Source organism: Channa argus, chromosome 1, assembly GCF_033026475.1.
Source record: "Channa argus isolate prfri chromosome 1, Channa argus male v1.0, whole genome shotgun sequence".
Classification (NCBI taxonomy): Eukaryota; Metazoa; Chordata; class Actinopteri; order Anabantiformes; family Channidae; genus Channa; species Channa argus.
In genome coordinates, this window is record NC_090197.1 from 41,030,790 (window position 1) to 41,045,187 (window position 14,398).

Consider the following 14,398-nt stretch of genomic DNA (forward strand, 5'->3'; position numbering starts at 1 on the left):
AGGTCAGAGTCACCAACAACGGGTGGCGTGAGATCAGCTCCACCGATTTAACTAATCCGTCTGACGCCCAAAGGTGCGGTGGCTTCCCGGTGGTAGGTGCGCTACGGAGAAGCCTGGGAAGGACGAACGACATTGGACTATAGCCTGCTGCTGTAGGGCTGCTCCCCCACAATGATCATAACACTGCGGGCTCTCTTCGAACAAGGGGTAAGAAATCGTAGTATCCTTGTCTTCCTGCGGGAGTCGGTGCAGGAACGTTTATCCATGCCGCCTCCCAGGTCTGTCGCGCGCTTTTCGCTGCAGGCCCCGGGGTGTCTGCGGAGGGACAAGGATAAATGACAACCATCCAGGGCTGTGAGGTGGGTGCAGGGAGAATTGAAACCACTCAGCGCTAAGCTAACGCATTTTTACCTAATGTCCTTACTCAGTCACATGCCTTTGCAGAGCATGGCTCCGTGGATACCTTCGCTGTTGTAGCGCATAGGAACTGATGGATGAACTCTGGATGGTACCCTGACTACTATGCTATGGGCTTCCGCAGAGCCTATGCATGTCACAGTCCACAAATTATCCCCGTTTATTACGGGCTGTAGATCTATAGGGGACTGAAAAATGTCCGATATTGCCTTGCTTGTTCTGCAAATAAAGTTTATTTTTAGAGAATTTCTGATCATTGCAATATTACTGTTTACCTTAGAAAAAAGACACATAATCCAGTAATTGTATTTACTGGATCTAAAAAGCCAACCAATTAACATAGAGTGATAATAATTTTGTCAACTTTTTTTTTTGACAAAACACTCAAGAGTTAAGTGAAATTTCATTTTTTTAATGAATTTCTCTCCTCTCTCCCCGTGTTCACCAGGATTATTATGTTGTATGAAAACAACAATATTCTTTTCCTTGTACATGTACATATTAACCTGTCAGTCAAGGAAAAAAACAGGGCTCCAAGTTTAAGAATGTTTTGGTTTCATAAGAAAAAGCAGAAAGGCATTTATTGAATTTAAACGGATCTAATTAACTAGCTTAGGAAGAAGGAAGGAAGAAAGAGACAAGACACACACACACAGAGAGAGAGAGAGAGAGAGAGAGAGAGAGAGAGAATACAGGACAAATCATAATCTTTTTAGAAATTTTAAATCTCGTTTGAAGCTCTGCTTTATTTCATTGTGTACCTTTTGTACCTTTTATGCAGTATCATCTTGCAAATCATCAGCAAACCACACACAACATGTGTAATGAGCTGCTGGATGGATACACGGCCTATATCTGCGCTTTGACTGATCATTATGCAGCACTGGGTCTATGATTTCCTTGACTCCAGCGTCAATTATCCACAGTAAATTTACTGCAGACATTACGATCATAAATAACATCTCATTCATCACATCCTTAACCTTTTTAGCTAGACAGAGAGAGAGAGAGAGAGAGAGAGAGAGAGAGAGAGAGAGAGAGAGAGAGAGAGAGAAAATCAGGCAGGCGGAAGGAAGGAGGAGGAGGACGAGGTAGGTGTGTCTCTGGATGAGTGACGCATGCCCCGTGCGCACTGCGCGTCCTGGCCTGTCAGTATCAACCAGATGGAAACGTAGGCAAGTGAATTTGGTGAGGTCATGTATTTTTAAGCCACACAACGGAATAAATCACTCATCACCGGCGGCATTAAACAAATAGTCCGCTGCTCGGCACATTTTATCGCTGATCGGAACGCGGCGATCGATACTTTGATTTGAATGACAGAGGTAAGATGAGGATTCGCACCTCTCCTCCTCGGAGGTTCTTATTGTTTGGCCGTGGGGGAGGGTCGTATGTCGTTATGTGCATGCTGCTTTACCACTCCTGTGATTTTTAAGGGTGTTACATTATAGCTTTGCTCGATATTTGTTCTAAATACTCCCCTTTAAGGTTCTCCAATGTTACATGTTTGTGGCGTTCGCAGGAGGCAGCGGCTTGTTTCACTCCCGAGTGCGCGCTGTATTTTACAAACAGGCCCTATCAAATCACGATATGCCTGTTATCATTGCAACGTGCTCTTATACTGAGTTCGGCGTGTCCAGGTGTTAGCATATGTGCATTGCCCTTTTTCTGATGCAGTAATCTAAACATTTGCAGAAGGCAAAACGAAAGGTCGTGTGACCAAGGTTAACACACCGTCATTGGATAGAAATAAATAATGGGTCAGTAGCGGTCTTTCTTCGTCTCTGCTGTTTATCTGTGGCTGGGAGATGTAGGCAACTTGATTTTCTCCCGGGAGTTTGCATACGTGCGTGAACTGACAGTTTCAGCATTGGAATGGGTGCTTCTGTATATATGATGATAATTTGAGATAGAATTATCTACGAGTTGCGAATATGGGTTTGCCTTTTTTTTTTTTTTTTTTCTAATCTGCTGATGTGCATTGAGAGACCATAAAGCTGTATTCTAACCATGGAAACAGTATTCTAGAGTAGCAGCCCTCGTGCACAGCAGCTAACTGTGGGAGGCGGCGAGTCTAAGGCTAAACTACTGTAACTAAGGTAGGCTAAGCGGTTAGCTTAGGGACTAGCAGGCTACGACGGGAGCGAACTTTCCAAAATGGCAGGCGGAAGAGAGAACACTTGTTTCCCATACACCGCACGACCCCGAGTGTCTCGAGCTGGTTAGCATGAGTCAGAAACACAGACAGTGTTTGCCTTTTCACAGCTACCCCTGTGACCAGCGATAGCGGAGTTTATTTTGGGAACCACCAAAGAGGAGCCTTTCCCCCTTATGGTCCCGGCCAACACATACACCACGTATGACATAACTAAAACAACCAACAGAACCAGAAGATTTAAACACACCTAGAATCGTCAACTTAACGCAAATTACACACATCCAACATATAGAGCTATTTACACGTCTCTACCCATAGTGCCCCGGGGCCCACTATGCCAGTCCTCTAGCTGGTTAGGTAGAAGGCCCACTACACCACTCCCCCCCTAAGAGGTTTCAGTGGCATGGACATTGCATAGCCATTACCTTGAAATGCCAAAGTGCTTGCCATATGGTAAAGGCAATCTTTGGCCGGGCTTCATATTGGCCATTAGGCCAGCTCCATTTGCCAGTACCCATTGTGTAAGTCCAAGGAGCTGAACCAGCAGGACCCGCAAAACATCGTTAATGGGGGGGCAGTGAGAAGGAGTCTTTGCTGGTTACTGTGTTAAAGTGCCTATAATCAACACAGGGGTGCCATTCCCTGCTTTTCTTCTGCACCATGACCATCAGTGCAGCCCAGGGGCTGTCCGAGGACTCGAGGATGCCGTTAGCCAGAGAGGGGGCTGTTGACTCAACCTGGGGAGTAGTGGTCTCAGTGGGGCTGTTGGGGTGCACCTGGTCCTGGCTGAGGGCTCCCACAGTGTCTCGTGGGACCCTCCAGCGGCACTCGGGCCTGACCAGAGTGGTACAGTCTCTGGACCAAGACAGATGATGGACCCTGGTATGACACTTGCCCCCCAGTGGGCCAGCAGGCTTTGGCTTTGGGCTGGCAGGCCCTGGCAATATGCCCCGGTTCCCCACAGCGGTTGCCCCTTGGTCATCGTCGGGTGACCACGGCTGGCTGGGCCCGGCTAGCCCTCTCTCTCTCCCCAGGTATTCTCTGGTTCAGTGTGGTGGGGATGGCTCAGAGCTCTCGACGATCGACTGGGAACAGGTGGACACTTGTAAGGCAGGGCCCTCCAGGGCTAGGGCCAGATGAATTGCCATCTCTTCGCCACTCCATCCACGGTGGAGTGTTGGCCGGCATGGAGGGCAGCGGGCAGAGCACACTGGTGCCGTCAGGTCAGCCTCCCTCTTGAAGCGCTCCAGCAGCACGCTGCTCTCTAGGACTGAACGTTCTAATTTGTCTATGCTACGCTCCATCACGGTGTCTACCAGATGGTCGATCCCACTTCTGACACCAATGTAGCAGCCATCATGCAGAGCAGCTAACTGTGTGAGGTGGCGAAGCTAAGCTAGTTTAAATAAGCTAGGCTTAGCGGCTAGAGGAGCCTTTCCCCCTTATGGTCCATGGACGTTTGTTGTCCTTTCGATTATCTGCATGCTGATTTGGCACAGTTTTTACGTTGGATGTCCTTCCTGCTGCAACCCTCTCCAATTGTTCCGGGCTTGGGACCGGAACTGCACGGCTGAGGATGGGCTGGGCTGTGGGGGGGGGTTGTGTCTTGCCCAGAAACACTTCAACATGTGGTCGGGAAGAGCAGGGCGTTAACCTCCGACCCTATGGTTGGTAGGCGGCCGCTCTACCAACTGAGCCGCAGTCCAAAGCCGGGCTGTTAGAATATATTAATCTAAATTTTGTGCTGTTTAGCCATGTTTGTATTAGTATTATACACTGTTGTAAAACAGTGGCAAGGTTGTGTGTTTTTGTTTTTTATATTTTATATATATTTTCTGCAAATTAGCTACCTGAGCCTAAAGGTGGCTTCCACATAACTCAATCAATCAATTAAAAAAAAAAAAACATAGCCAGGACTGGAATTGTCCTTGGTTTGTGGAAGCCATTCATTAAACCTTTAGGCTCAGGTAGCTAATTTGCAGAAAACAAAGTAATTATATGACAGTTCTTTTTAGAAATCACCCTGCTGTATTTTAGCTTTGCAGGGTACACAAGTAGATATAGCTTCCTGGCTTCAAATTTCAGAACATCCAGTTGTCCTATGTGCTGCATACTGTAGCTGCAGCTGATATCTGGGTAAAAAAACAGCATCTGAGACATAACTGCATCTATTGGGGGGTAATTGATTCAGAGGAATTTGTTGATGCAGCAGGGAGCTGTAAGCATCAATACAAGTTATTTCACAACAGGGACATTAAAATGAACCGTGTGTGTTACCAAATAGCAATTTAGGAAAGCAGAAAAGATTAAACAAGTAAAACTGTCAACTTATGAGTACCCTCCTGTACTGACCTGACCTTAATTTTATTCATTATTAGAAAACAGATTGTATGTACAGAACTGTCAATACCACCAACAGTACAGCACTCTGACAGCAATGATAATGGAGCCATCATAGCTCAGACAAGATTGTCTTCCCATCTGAAAAAAGCGAAATGTCTATTTTCATGTTGTGAGGGAGCCGGATGTTATGTACGTCGTTGTGACGGTGGAGGAACAGAAGGCGAGGTGACGCATTTTATTCTGGCAATTATAGCCCTCATATGGACGTTGTGTTGGGTGAGTGGGAGAATGGGGAGGCTGAATGTGTTGCTTATGTAAGAACGGAATTAAAGGAAAGGAAGCTGATATTAGATTCTAGTCCTTTTTATTTAGATTTTAGCTTTAATGCAGAATGAGTCTTGTTTGGGAACCTCATGCACACAACTGGGCATCTCTGTGTTGGCATCTTCCGGCTCACAGCATGGTGCAACTTGACCCAGTAAGCATGTGCCTGTGGAAGACCTGCCTGTAGAACTGGGCTGGAGTCCAAAATCATAGGAATTATCACTGAGCTTGGATTTCCAGTGTGACAGAGTCACTGTGAGAGTTATGTTTCATATGATGGAGTAGACCTCCCAGTGGCCTGCTGTTCTGCCACCACTGCTGATGATATCAAATCGTCTATCCTGGCGTGTTTGCAGAGTTGGTGAGATAAGGAACTGCAGTGCTTGCTCAAGTGTGAAATTTGACTGTCTTTTCTGCTGCTAATCTGCTGCTTTGGGAACAGGGATTTTCATTTGACTTTCTAATTTTCGCCTGGTTTGCTCAGCAGCTAATGTGGGATCTGTACTGTTGTCCTGGCAGTGCAAAATATTGTTTGTAATGTTTGTCTGTCTTTGTGTACACAGAGGACATTTTTTGATGCAAAGAAAGCCGTAATTGAAGACTTTGCCATGAACAAAAACAAGAGAGAGAGAGAGTTCTACAGCCTGGATGTTGGAGATTCAACGTTCACTGTACTCAAGCGATACCAGAATCTGAGACCCATTGGCTCAGGAGCACAGGGAATCGTCTGGTAAGTGCTCCAACCTCAAGTTTATTCTTTATTGCTTAGAGGAATATGAGACACTTTCCATTATGCCACCAGCGTATTGATGAGAACCAAAGAATATACGACAACCCCAAGTCATAAAATGTTGGGATGATGTGTATAATGTAAATAAAAACAGAATGCAATAATGTGCAAATCTCATCAATCCATATTTTATTCACAATGGAACATGAAGGACATATCAGATGTTTAAACAGATATTTTTTATATTGGCACACTTTGAATTTGATGTCAGCAACACATCTCAAAAAAGTTGGAACAGGGCAATGTTTACCTACTATAATTAAATTCGTATATGCTGTAAATTGTGGTTCTTGTTTTACTTTATTTATATGGTATTGCATCTATTGTCTAGAATGTTGATCATGTTTTGCAATTAATTACTTAATAATTACAAAACTTTGTTCTTCAGCTCCGCTTATGACCAAATCCTTGAACGAAATGTTGCCATCAAGAAGCTGAGTCGGCCGTTTCAAAATCAAACCCATGCCAAAAGGGCATACAGAGAGCTAGTCCTAATGAAATATGTCAATCACAAAAATGTAAGTATGCAAATATTACATTAGACAATTATTATTTTTCATCAGTGGACGAGATGACGTTTATGAATTGCAGAATTTCAACATGTTATTTGTCTGCTTAAGTTTTTACTGTTTAACTCAGCTTAAGTGTTGCCAAACGTATTATTATTATTATTGTACTTGTCTAATGATAGACTTTTGTAAGTAATTCTAAAAAAACTCCAAATGTAAGCTAATATTAACTTGTCAGTATTTCATACTCTGTATAATCATAGTGAAAAATTGTAGAACTGATTTGAATCCAGCCTGATCAGTTACTGTAAGCTTACAGTGTCAGTAGTGTGTTGTAGAAAACTGCCCTAGGATCTGCCATTGATTATACAACCAAATGTCTGCTGATATCACGTGAGGCAGCCACTGTTGCCCTTACAGTATCTTAAAAACTTCCTCTTACCAGTTATTTGCAGTCAGGTTTGGCTCATGATACTAGAAATACTGATCTACATCCATTATTTTTACTTAGATGGTTTGTGTCCTGTAGCTTGAGTAATAGGTGCAGATTGTTACTGCAGAATGTTAATGTTGTGGTCTGGTGTTTGAATGTACACTTCAAGCAACACTGCTCAGCTTGTGCTATGATGGGGCATTTAAATGTCATAAAAACATTATTCTTATTTGCGTACATTTATGCCCACAGATTATTGGCCTATTAAATGTATTTACACCACAAAAATCATTCGAAGAGTTCCAAGATGTGTAAGTAACTGTTTTTGACCATACACTATTTATCATTCACAAAATATGTTTACTCTATCTTGTGAGTTTATTTAATGCTTCTCAACCACTTGTGTATTTGTTTCTGCTTTGTCAGATACTTGGTGATGGAGCTAATGGATGCCAACCTGTGTCAGGTCATTCAGATGGAGCTGGACCATGAGAGACTGTCCTATCTACTCTATCAGATGTTGTGTGGTATCAAACACCTCCATGCTGCCGGCATCATTCACAGGGTAAGGGTATCAGCTGGCTGAGATTACACAGATGAATGCCAGGCCAGTTTGCTCGAGGGGGGGAACTGTTAAGCCTGCTGTGACACTTGACACTCAGTGTTAAGGCAAATAGTCAACTGGAATACTGTTAGATGACGATTAAAGGCATTTATTTAAAAACAAAACCGTTACTAATTTATTAGGCTAAGGGACTTCTTCAACAAAACGTTATTCTCAGAATGAATGATAAAGCAACCGGAAAAAAACTAAATCAATACCGTGAAATGCTACTACTCCATTTATTTGGAAAATGTAAACTTGAAATGCATTTGCTGCTGGCAAGTACCTTTTAATAAGGTGTTTGCACTGCAGACAAACAAAGAAAAAGTAACCTTAAGAAAGCTGCAGCAGGAGCTGAACTTACAGGCTACTAACTAGATTGTAGTCATGATGGATATGTCATGCATGTTTGAGCATACAGCTTTGCTAAAAACGATATGTTTTGATGTCATTGAATATAAAAATGAGAAAAGGAACATCTAAAAACTAAATTTTGGTCTGTGTTTTGATGTAGGACCTCAAGCCCAGTAACATAGTTGTCAAGTCAGACTGTACGCTGAAGATTTTGGACTTCGGCTTGGCTCGGACGGCCGCCACTGGCCTCCTGATGACACCTTATGTGGTTACACGTTACTACAGAGCACCTGAGGTTATCCTGGGCATGGGCTACCAAGCAAATGGTTGGTGATCATCTATTTGCTGCGTGTCTCAGTCTGTCAGTCTACACTGACGTGTATACAGTATATAAAATGTATTTTGAGTGAGATATAACAACCCATATACAGGGATGTGAGGAAAAGTCCTGCTGTTAACACTGTGTGAACTGCATGCTGTATGTAATAGGATATTGTTTCATGAAATCACTCCCTAACTGGCCTTCTACATGTAACTAACCTGTGATTGTTCATTCCTCTTTCTTCTTATTGGCTTTTTTTGCTACTTTTTCCACTTCACTAGTGGACATTTGGTCTGTGGGCTGCATACTGGCAGAAATGGTTCGCCATAAAATCCTCTTCCCAGGAAGGGACTGTATCCTTGGGTCTTTTAAATACTTCTTCACACTGTTAATCTTTACACTATTTTAACATTTTAAAAAGTGTGTTTTCCACAGGGCTGTTCATTTTCCGCTTAAAATGCAATAATTCATGCCAGGCTGTGGGGAATTGTAAATGTAGCCAAATGTAATATTTTAAGCTTTCTATGAGTCATGGGCTGTAAAGTTCAACACTGCTTTGCTCTTTCTCATATATCTGGCTGATGCTGCATGGTCTCCATTTTCTTTTCCTCACATCATCACTTCACTGCAATTCTGTTTGAATTCCTCTCACGTGTTTACTGTTTGGTGTGCTTTTTATTTTTCCAACATTTTGTTTGCATGCCCACCCCCCTGTCATCTAAACATCCACACCCAGTGGATGTATGGTCAGTGGGCTGCATAGTGGCCGAGATGATCCGGGGAAGTGTGTTGTTCCCCGGCACTGATCGTATCCTTCCCCTTCATTGACTGATCACTGTGTCATCACATCATTTTGTGTGAAGAGATTCAGCGCCACGCCGAGAGCTTCTCCCTGTCACCTTGCTATCCATTATGCAGTTTTCCACCTGCCGAACATGACCTCATCATTGCTCTGCTGCTCCCACACATGTGTGAATTTCAAGAAGAATCAGGAAATAAAGGCCAGTAGCTGCTGAGAGAGTGTGTACAAGGGGTTATGCATTAGCTGTGCAGGAAAGCAATGAGTGGCTGCATCATCACAGATCAGGTCATTTGTCTCTCTGTCTCTCTGTGTGTCTCTCTCTGTGTAAACTACACAAGTAGTTTGTGCCGGTGTGTGCAGCTCAAAGAAAGGTAAATGCCGTGCCGCCCTAATGGTGTGTTACAGTGCGTGTTTGCCTTGTTTCCTTAACATTTATACTTCAGACATTGACCAGTGGAACAAGGTAATTGAGCAGCTAGGCACTCCATCTCAAGATTTCTTAATGAAGCTGAACCAGTCAGTGAGAACGTATGTCGAAAACAGGCCACGCTATGCTGGATACAGCTTTGAAAAACTCTTCCCAGATGTCCTCTTCCCTGCAGACTCTGATCACAACAAACTCAAAGGTATTTTTTGTGTGTATATCATATCATGACATGTACTATAAACAACCCATTCATAAAATGAGTGATGAAACACAGAATCTTATCTATTTGCTGTTTTCCTTCAGCAAGCCAAGCTAGAGATCTCCTATCTAAGATGTTAGTGATCGATGCCTCCAAGCGCATCTCTGTAGATGAGGCCCTGCAGCACCCCTACATTAATGTGTGGTATGACCCAGCCGAAGTGGAAGCGGTATGTGGACACTGCATGACTCTTAAATGGGTCACTTGAGATTTTAATTACATGACTTAAAGCGGAAAGTTGACATTGCCATTCAAACCTTTTTCTCTTTCTCAGCCCCCTCCGAAGATCCCAGACAAACAGCTTGATGAGAGGGAGCATACTGTAGAAGAGTGGAAAGGTTGGTGTTCTCTGTGTTTTATTTACCCTCTGGCTCCTTAGGCAGCCCAGGATTTAACAGTGTTTGGGTACATTGCCCTATAGGTTTCATTTAGTAATGTTAAAGGTGAACAGTCTGATGAAATGCATTTATTAAAATATCTAGTTGTTTAAAATTGTTGAATTTTGGTTTAAAGCGAACTACCAAATGAACTGGATAAAGTAACAAAACACCTACAATTTAAATTTGTAACTGTGCTAGTTCTGCCATAGTTCGGATGTTCAGTTTTGTCCAAACTGATGTTTTTAGACGTAAAAGAAATGATCAGCTGGTTATATTTTTGCAGCTTATCATTGGTCACATGTTCTATTCATGGACAATATAAAAATAAACCAGTGTAAAGAAATTAACTGGAGTATCCAGTGAGTGTGTAGAAAACTGTTTACAGACATTGTTGCCCAAGGAGCTCCGTGTTTTCGCTGTGGTTGCCAGAGGCTACATTTCGTGACTTGAAATCCCCTTTTAAAGACCCTCAGTGTTTTCCACTGTGGGGAACCTGATTCTGTGGAGCATGAGAGATTGTGAGTAAATATCACTTTCAGTTGTTCAGCACGATGAGCTCATCCTAACCCATCTCAGGTGATAATGACCCCTCGCTCATTTTTAGAAGGCTCATTCCAGCACAGCTTGCCCGCATTAGAAACACGATGCTGTTTGGACTGCAAGTATTCAATGCTCTCTGACTTTACAGGAAAAAAAGGTTATCACGTACTGTGATACATTCACCAGTAATTTCTATCTGCCCTTTTTACTTTCCCTAACATTTTCTGTTTTTTCATTTGTAGAGCTTATTTATAAGGAAGTAACTGAATGGGAAGAGTGGATGAAAAATGGAGTAATACGAGGCCAGCCAGCTCCTTTAGGTGAGTAATCATTAGAACTTTTGGGATAAATCAAGGCAGAAAAGACGAATTACAGTGAATCCATTTTTTTTGTTGGTTGTCAGATTCCAATGATGGGCATTTATCCTTAGCTTGACGTAAGCCTGAAAGTGGTTATTTTTTTCAGCTTTATCGCATTTTGTTTCACAAGATTCTGTACAGAACATGGTCGGAATTAACGTGTACATGGTGATTTTTTTTTTTTTTTTTTTGATTTTTTTTATTTTGCATCTAAGGTTTGGATGGGACAACACATAAAATTTCAGCCCAACTCTGTTTTAGGGCCATAATAAAAATTCTGATTATAAGTGGCACATATTTCAAGATTGTCACAAAGTATAAAGTAATTAGTGACAGTAAATAACCAGCAGCACTGTACTGCTAATAGGACAGTAACAATAGAAAACCCACATAAACAAGGGTTTTGCAAAACAAAAGTGCAATTTGGACCTTTTTCTTGCTATAGTCAGTATTCACATGACTTTTGAGACTTTTAATATCCAATTCTTATTATATTGAGTTTTCTTAATTCATTGTACCTTTACTCTCAGATCTTCTTTATTCTCCTAACGACACATAAAATATAATTGTATTAAGCAAACAACTTTAATCTTTAATCTTTAAACAAGCTTTAGACCAGTTTTAACATAAATTTCTTTTGACTTGCCAATTACCAAATTTAGCTTTCTGGGAATTTTACAGCTCTGTGTACATATTGTCACTCAATATAATACAAACATTGGCAGAATCCTGTGTATTTCAATGAAACCTATGCGTTGATATTTATTTTTTCGCAGCACAGGTGCAGCAGTGATCGAAAGCCCCCCTCAGCCCACCTCATCCTCTTCCTCTTCCTCAGCCAATGATGTCTCGTCAATGTCCACAGAGCCCACTGACAGCAGTGACCCCACCATGACCTCTGAAACTGACAGCAGCCTGGACAGCCATACCTCTCTAAGCGCTCTGGCCTGCTGCAGATAACACACAAGTGCACACAAACACAAACCTTCCTCATCACTGTGTGTGATGGTAGATGATTTAGGCCAACAGAACTTCTCACATTAGTTTGTAGAACTGCGCAATTAAGGTACAGTTTGTTTTTATTTCTTCTCCCCTGTACTGGTGTAAATGACTGTGGTTTGAAATTGTATGATTACTACTGTATTTTTGCTGCAAAGAAACCGATTATGTTTTGATGTGAATCTATGATGTATATTATGAAAGAGAGGGGAGTACTTTACACATTGCTTTTTTTTTTTTTAGCTACAGCTATACAGTTGAATACTATACTGTAAGCACTGCAATATAGGTTGACTGTATTTCTTAAGTTTTCATTTGGAATTTTGTATTTTAATTTAATTAAATCTAAACAAACTCTGTTTAAAACTAGAATATAGGAAATCTTGGATCCTAATGCAAATGGCCAATTTTATTTTGACATTGGTCCTCATCTTTCTTGTAGAAAGTGTTAGTGTATCCAGGTTTTTTGATTGTGAGGATCCTGACAAGAAGTCAGATGGTTTATTGCCATGAAACTGAATAGTTTTTTACTATAGCATACTAAAACTAATTGTATTTTAACTTATTTACTTAGATGTAATTTGTAGGTGATGGTATGTTGGATAAGAAAGAACAGAGTGAATGTAAATAAATAGTAATGTGACATAGTAAGGAGCCAACGATCATAGGTAGCTGTAGTGGTTAGAATGAGTGCTGTATTTGGGGACTGTCACCTGAGACTAAATTGGTCACTTTACCCTTCTGGCAGGTTTTTTCAGAAATTATCCACAGCTGTCTGCTTGTTTAGATCTTTAATTTAAGTGCCCTTACTCATTTCAGTGATTTATTAATTTTTTAGTTGTCTCTGTGGCAGAGGCTCCTCTCTTCTGTGGTGCGTCTTTCTGAGTTCTACCTCACATTTTGCTCACACACGTTTTTGAAGATACAGTATGTATATCATGACAAAACAATTCAAAAGAAATGCAAAAAGACTTTTTCTGTATTTGTGTTATTTATTTATTTATGTCAAGCTAGGAGGCATCTATTGTATGTAATGTATATTTCACTCAGAAGTACTATGTATATGCATTTGTTTCATTTTGTTTTATGTGCAATATAATTTCTAGATTAGTATATTTAGTGAATGACCTGTACATTTTACTGAAAATGTATGTTTTCTGAAAGTCTGGAAATGGGAATTTGCTACCTGCCATGGTAACCTTTGGATGTACAGTATGTGATGGCTCAAATACTCCAACCTATCCCTTTGCCCTTTTCATAGTCGGATGCTCCAGGCAGTAATCCTTAGCATCCGTGCCCAGAATTCCCTTTAGGACAGGAACACATGGCCCTTATGGCCCACACCTTTTCTAATTGTTGTGGCTTCCTCCTTTGCTGTTTTCCTCTCCTTCATCTCCTCAAAATTAGAAAAAGTAGAATAGATGACGCATGACTTTTCTCTGAGCAAATCTCGTTTTAGTACAGGTACATTTAGAGGAAAGAATAGCAAGCCATTTAGTACTACTGGGATGATGCTGCACTCTTCTGATGGTTGACAGAAAAAAGTTAAAAATGCAGTGCGTTTTTATAAGGCTAGATATCTGAATTTTAGCCTTTGGATCTGGAATTGTGTCATTAACAGACCTATTGTATACACTCGAAATGAAAATTGTCTTCAATCTTCAACTCCATTAAATAAAAAGAGTTGAATTTTATTTTTTGTCTTGTATTGTCTTTTTTTTTTCCCCAATCAAGTCAATTTTTCCTGCAAGTCAATGAGATATGTATATGTATGGGAAGTGAAAAGGATGTGTAAAGAAAGACTAACATCATCAATAAGGCCTTTCCTGGTTTCTTACAGATAAATTTAGTCAGTAATAAGCTACATGACCTATTGAGTATAATAGTAAGGAATCTTGTGGAATGATAGAATGAGAGGTGCTTTGTCCAGAGGAGTTTGCATTTGGCACCGGCACTGGTTAGTGTAGGCACAAGACGGCCGTACTAAAAAGGACAAGGTGGCAAGTAGCACTACACGAGAGGTATTGGGTCTTTAAAGCTTTGGGGCTGGCTGGTCATCCCAGTAATCAAGCTCCTGAAGGCAGGTTGGTCGTGTTTAGTTGGTCCGTGTAGCTCCTGTGGTCAGATCTCCTAGGGTTTTGAAGAACTCCTCCATCTCTTTCTGGAGCAGAATATTTCGATTCTCTGCGTCTTGATGTGCCCGCTCCGAGTTCCTGAGTCGGATCCCCAGCATTTGAAACTTTTTCTTCTCCTGGTCCAGCTCCTCCTCAAGGCATTTTACCTGGGACTGGTACTTGGCACATGACTCCTCCAACCTCAAAGAAGAAGAGGAGTTTATTAATAAGGCATCAGGCTGATTTTAACTGGCTGTTCGAATT

At 41.5% G+C, this 14,398-nt stretch overlaps 2 protein-coding genes across 12 annotated transcripts in view; one reads left to right on the plus strand and one right to left on the minus strand.

Annotated features, from left to right (window-relative positions):
• Window positions 1-67: 67 nt before the first annotated feature.
• Window positions 68-13,714, plus strand: mapk8a (mitogen-activated protein kinase 8a). 10 transcript variants are annotated; one of them, XM_067521244.1, is made up of 12 exons: window positions 68-207; window positions 5,806-5,972; window positions 6,421-6,550; window positions 7,227-7,285; window positions 7,401-7,539; window positions 8,093-8,258; window positions 8,536-8,607; window positions 9,500-9,682; window positions 9,787-9,911; window positions 10,017-10,080; window positions 10,905-10,982; window positions 11,803-13,714. In XM_067521244.1, exons 1-12 carry the CDS (start codon window positions 172-174, stop codon window positions 11,979-11,981), a joined length of 1,398 nt encoding a protein of 465 aa, XP_067377345.1. In that variant the 5' UTR covers window positions 68-171; the 3' UTR covers window positions 11,982-13,714. The 10 variants fall into 10 exon arrangements, with proteins under 10 accessions (XP_067377345.1, XP_067377355.1, XP_067377363.1 ...); XM_067521254.1 differs by lacking the exon at window positions 8,536-8,607 and adding an exon at window positions 8,991-9,062; XM_067521262.1 differs by lacking the exon at window positions 68-207 and adding an exon at window positions 321-359.
• Window positions 13,683-14,398, minus strand: part of arhgap22a (Rho GTPase activating protein 22a) — a 14,881-nt gene continuing 14,165 nt past the window's right edge. For both annotated transcript variants that reach the window (XM_067521169.1, XM_067521178.1), the window contains one exon: window positions 13,683-14,335. In XM_067521169.1, the coding sequence (XP_067377270.1) occupies window positions 14,116-14,335 (220 nt within the window). In that variant the 3' untranslated portion in view covers window positions 13,683-14,115. The remainder of the gene's footprint in view (window positions 14,336-14,398) is intronic.

Excerpts from the sequence above, each read along its gene's own strand:
- mapk8a (XM_067521226.1), top strand. The coding sequence starts at position 3,712 with ATGAATTGCCATCTCTTCGCCACTCCATCCACGGTGGAGTGTTGGCCG. Across the intron at positions 7,540-8,092 it reads CTGCCGGCATCATTCACAGG|GACCTCAAGCCCAGTAACAT; the intron begins GTAAGGGTATCA and ends GTTTTGATGTAG. Across the intron at positions 10,983-11,802 it reads AGGCCAGCCAGCTCCTTTAG|GTGCAGCAGTGATCGAAAGC; the intron begins GTGAGTAATCAT and ends TTCGCAGCACAG.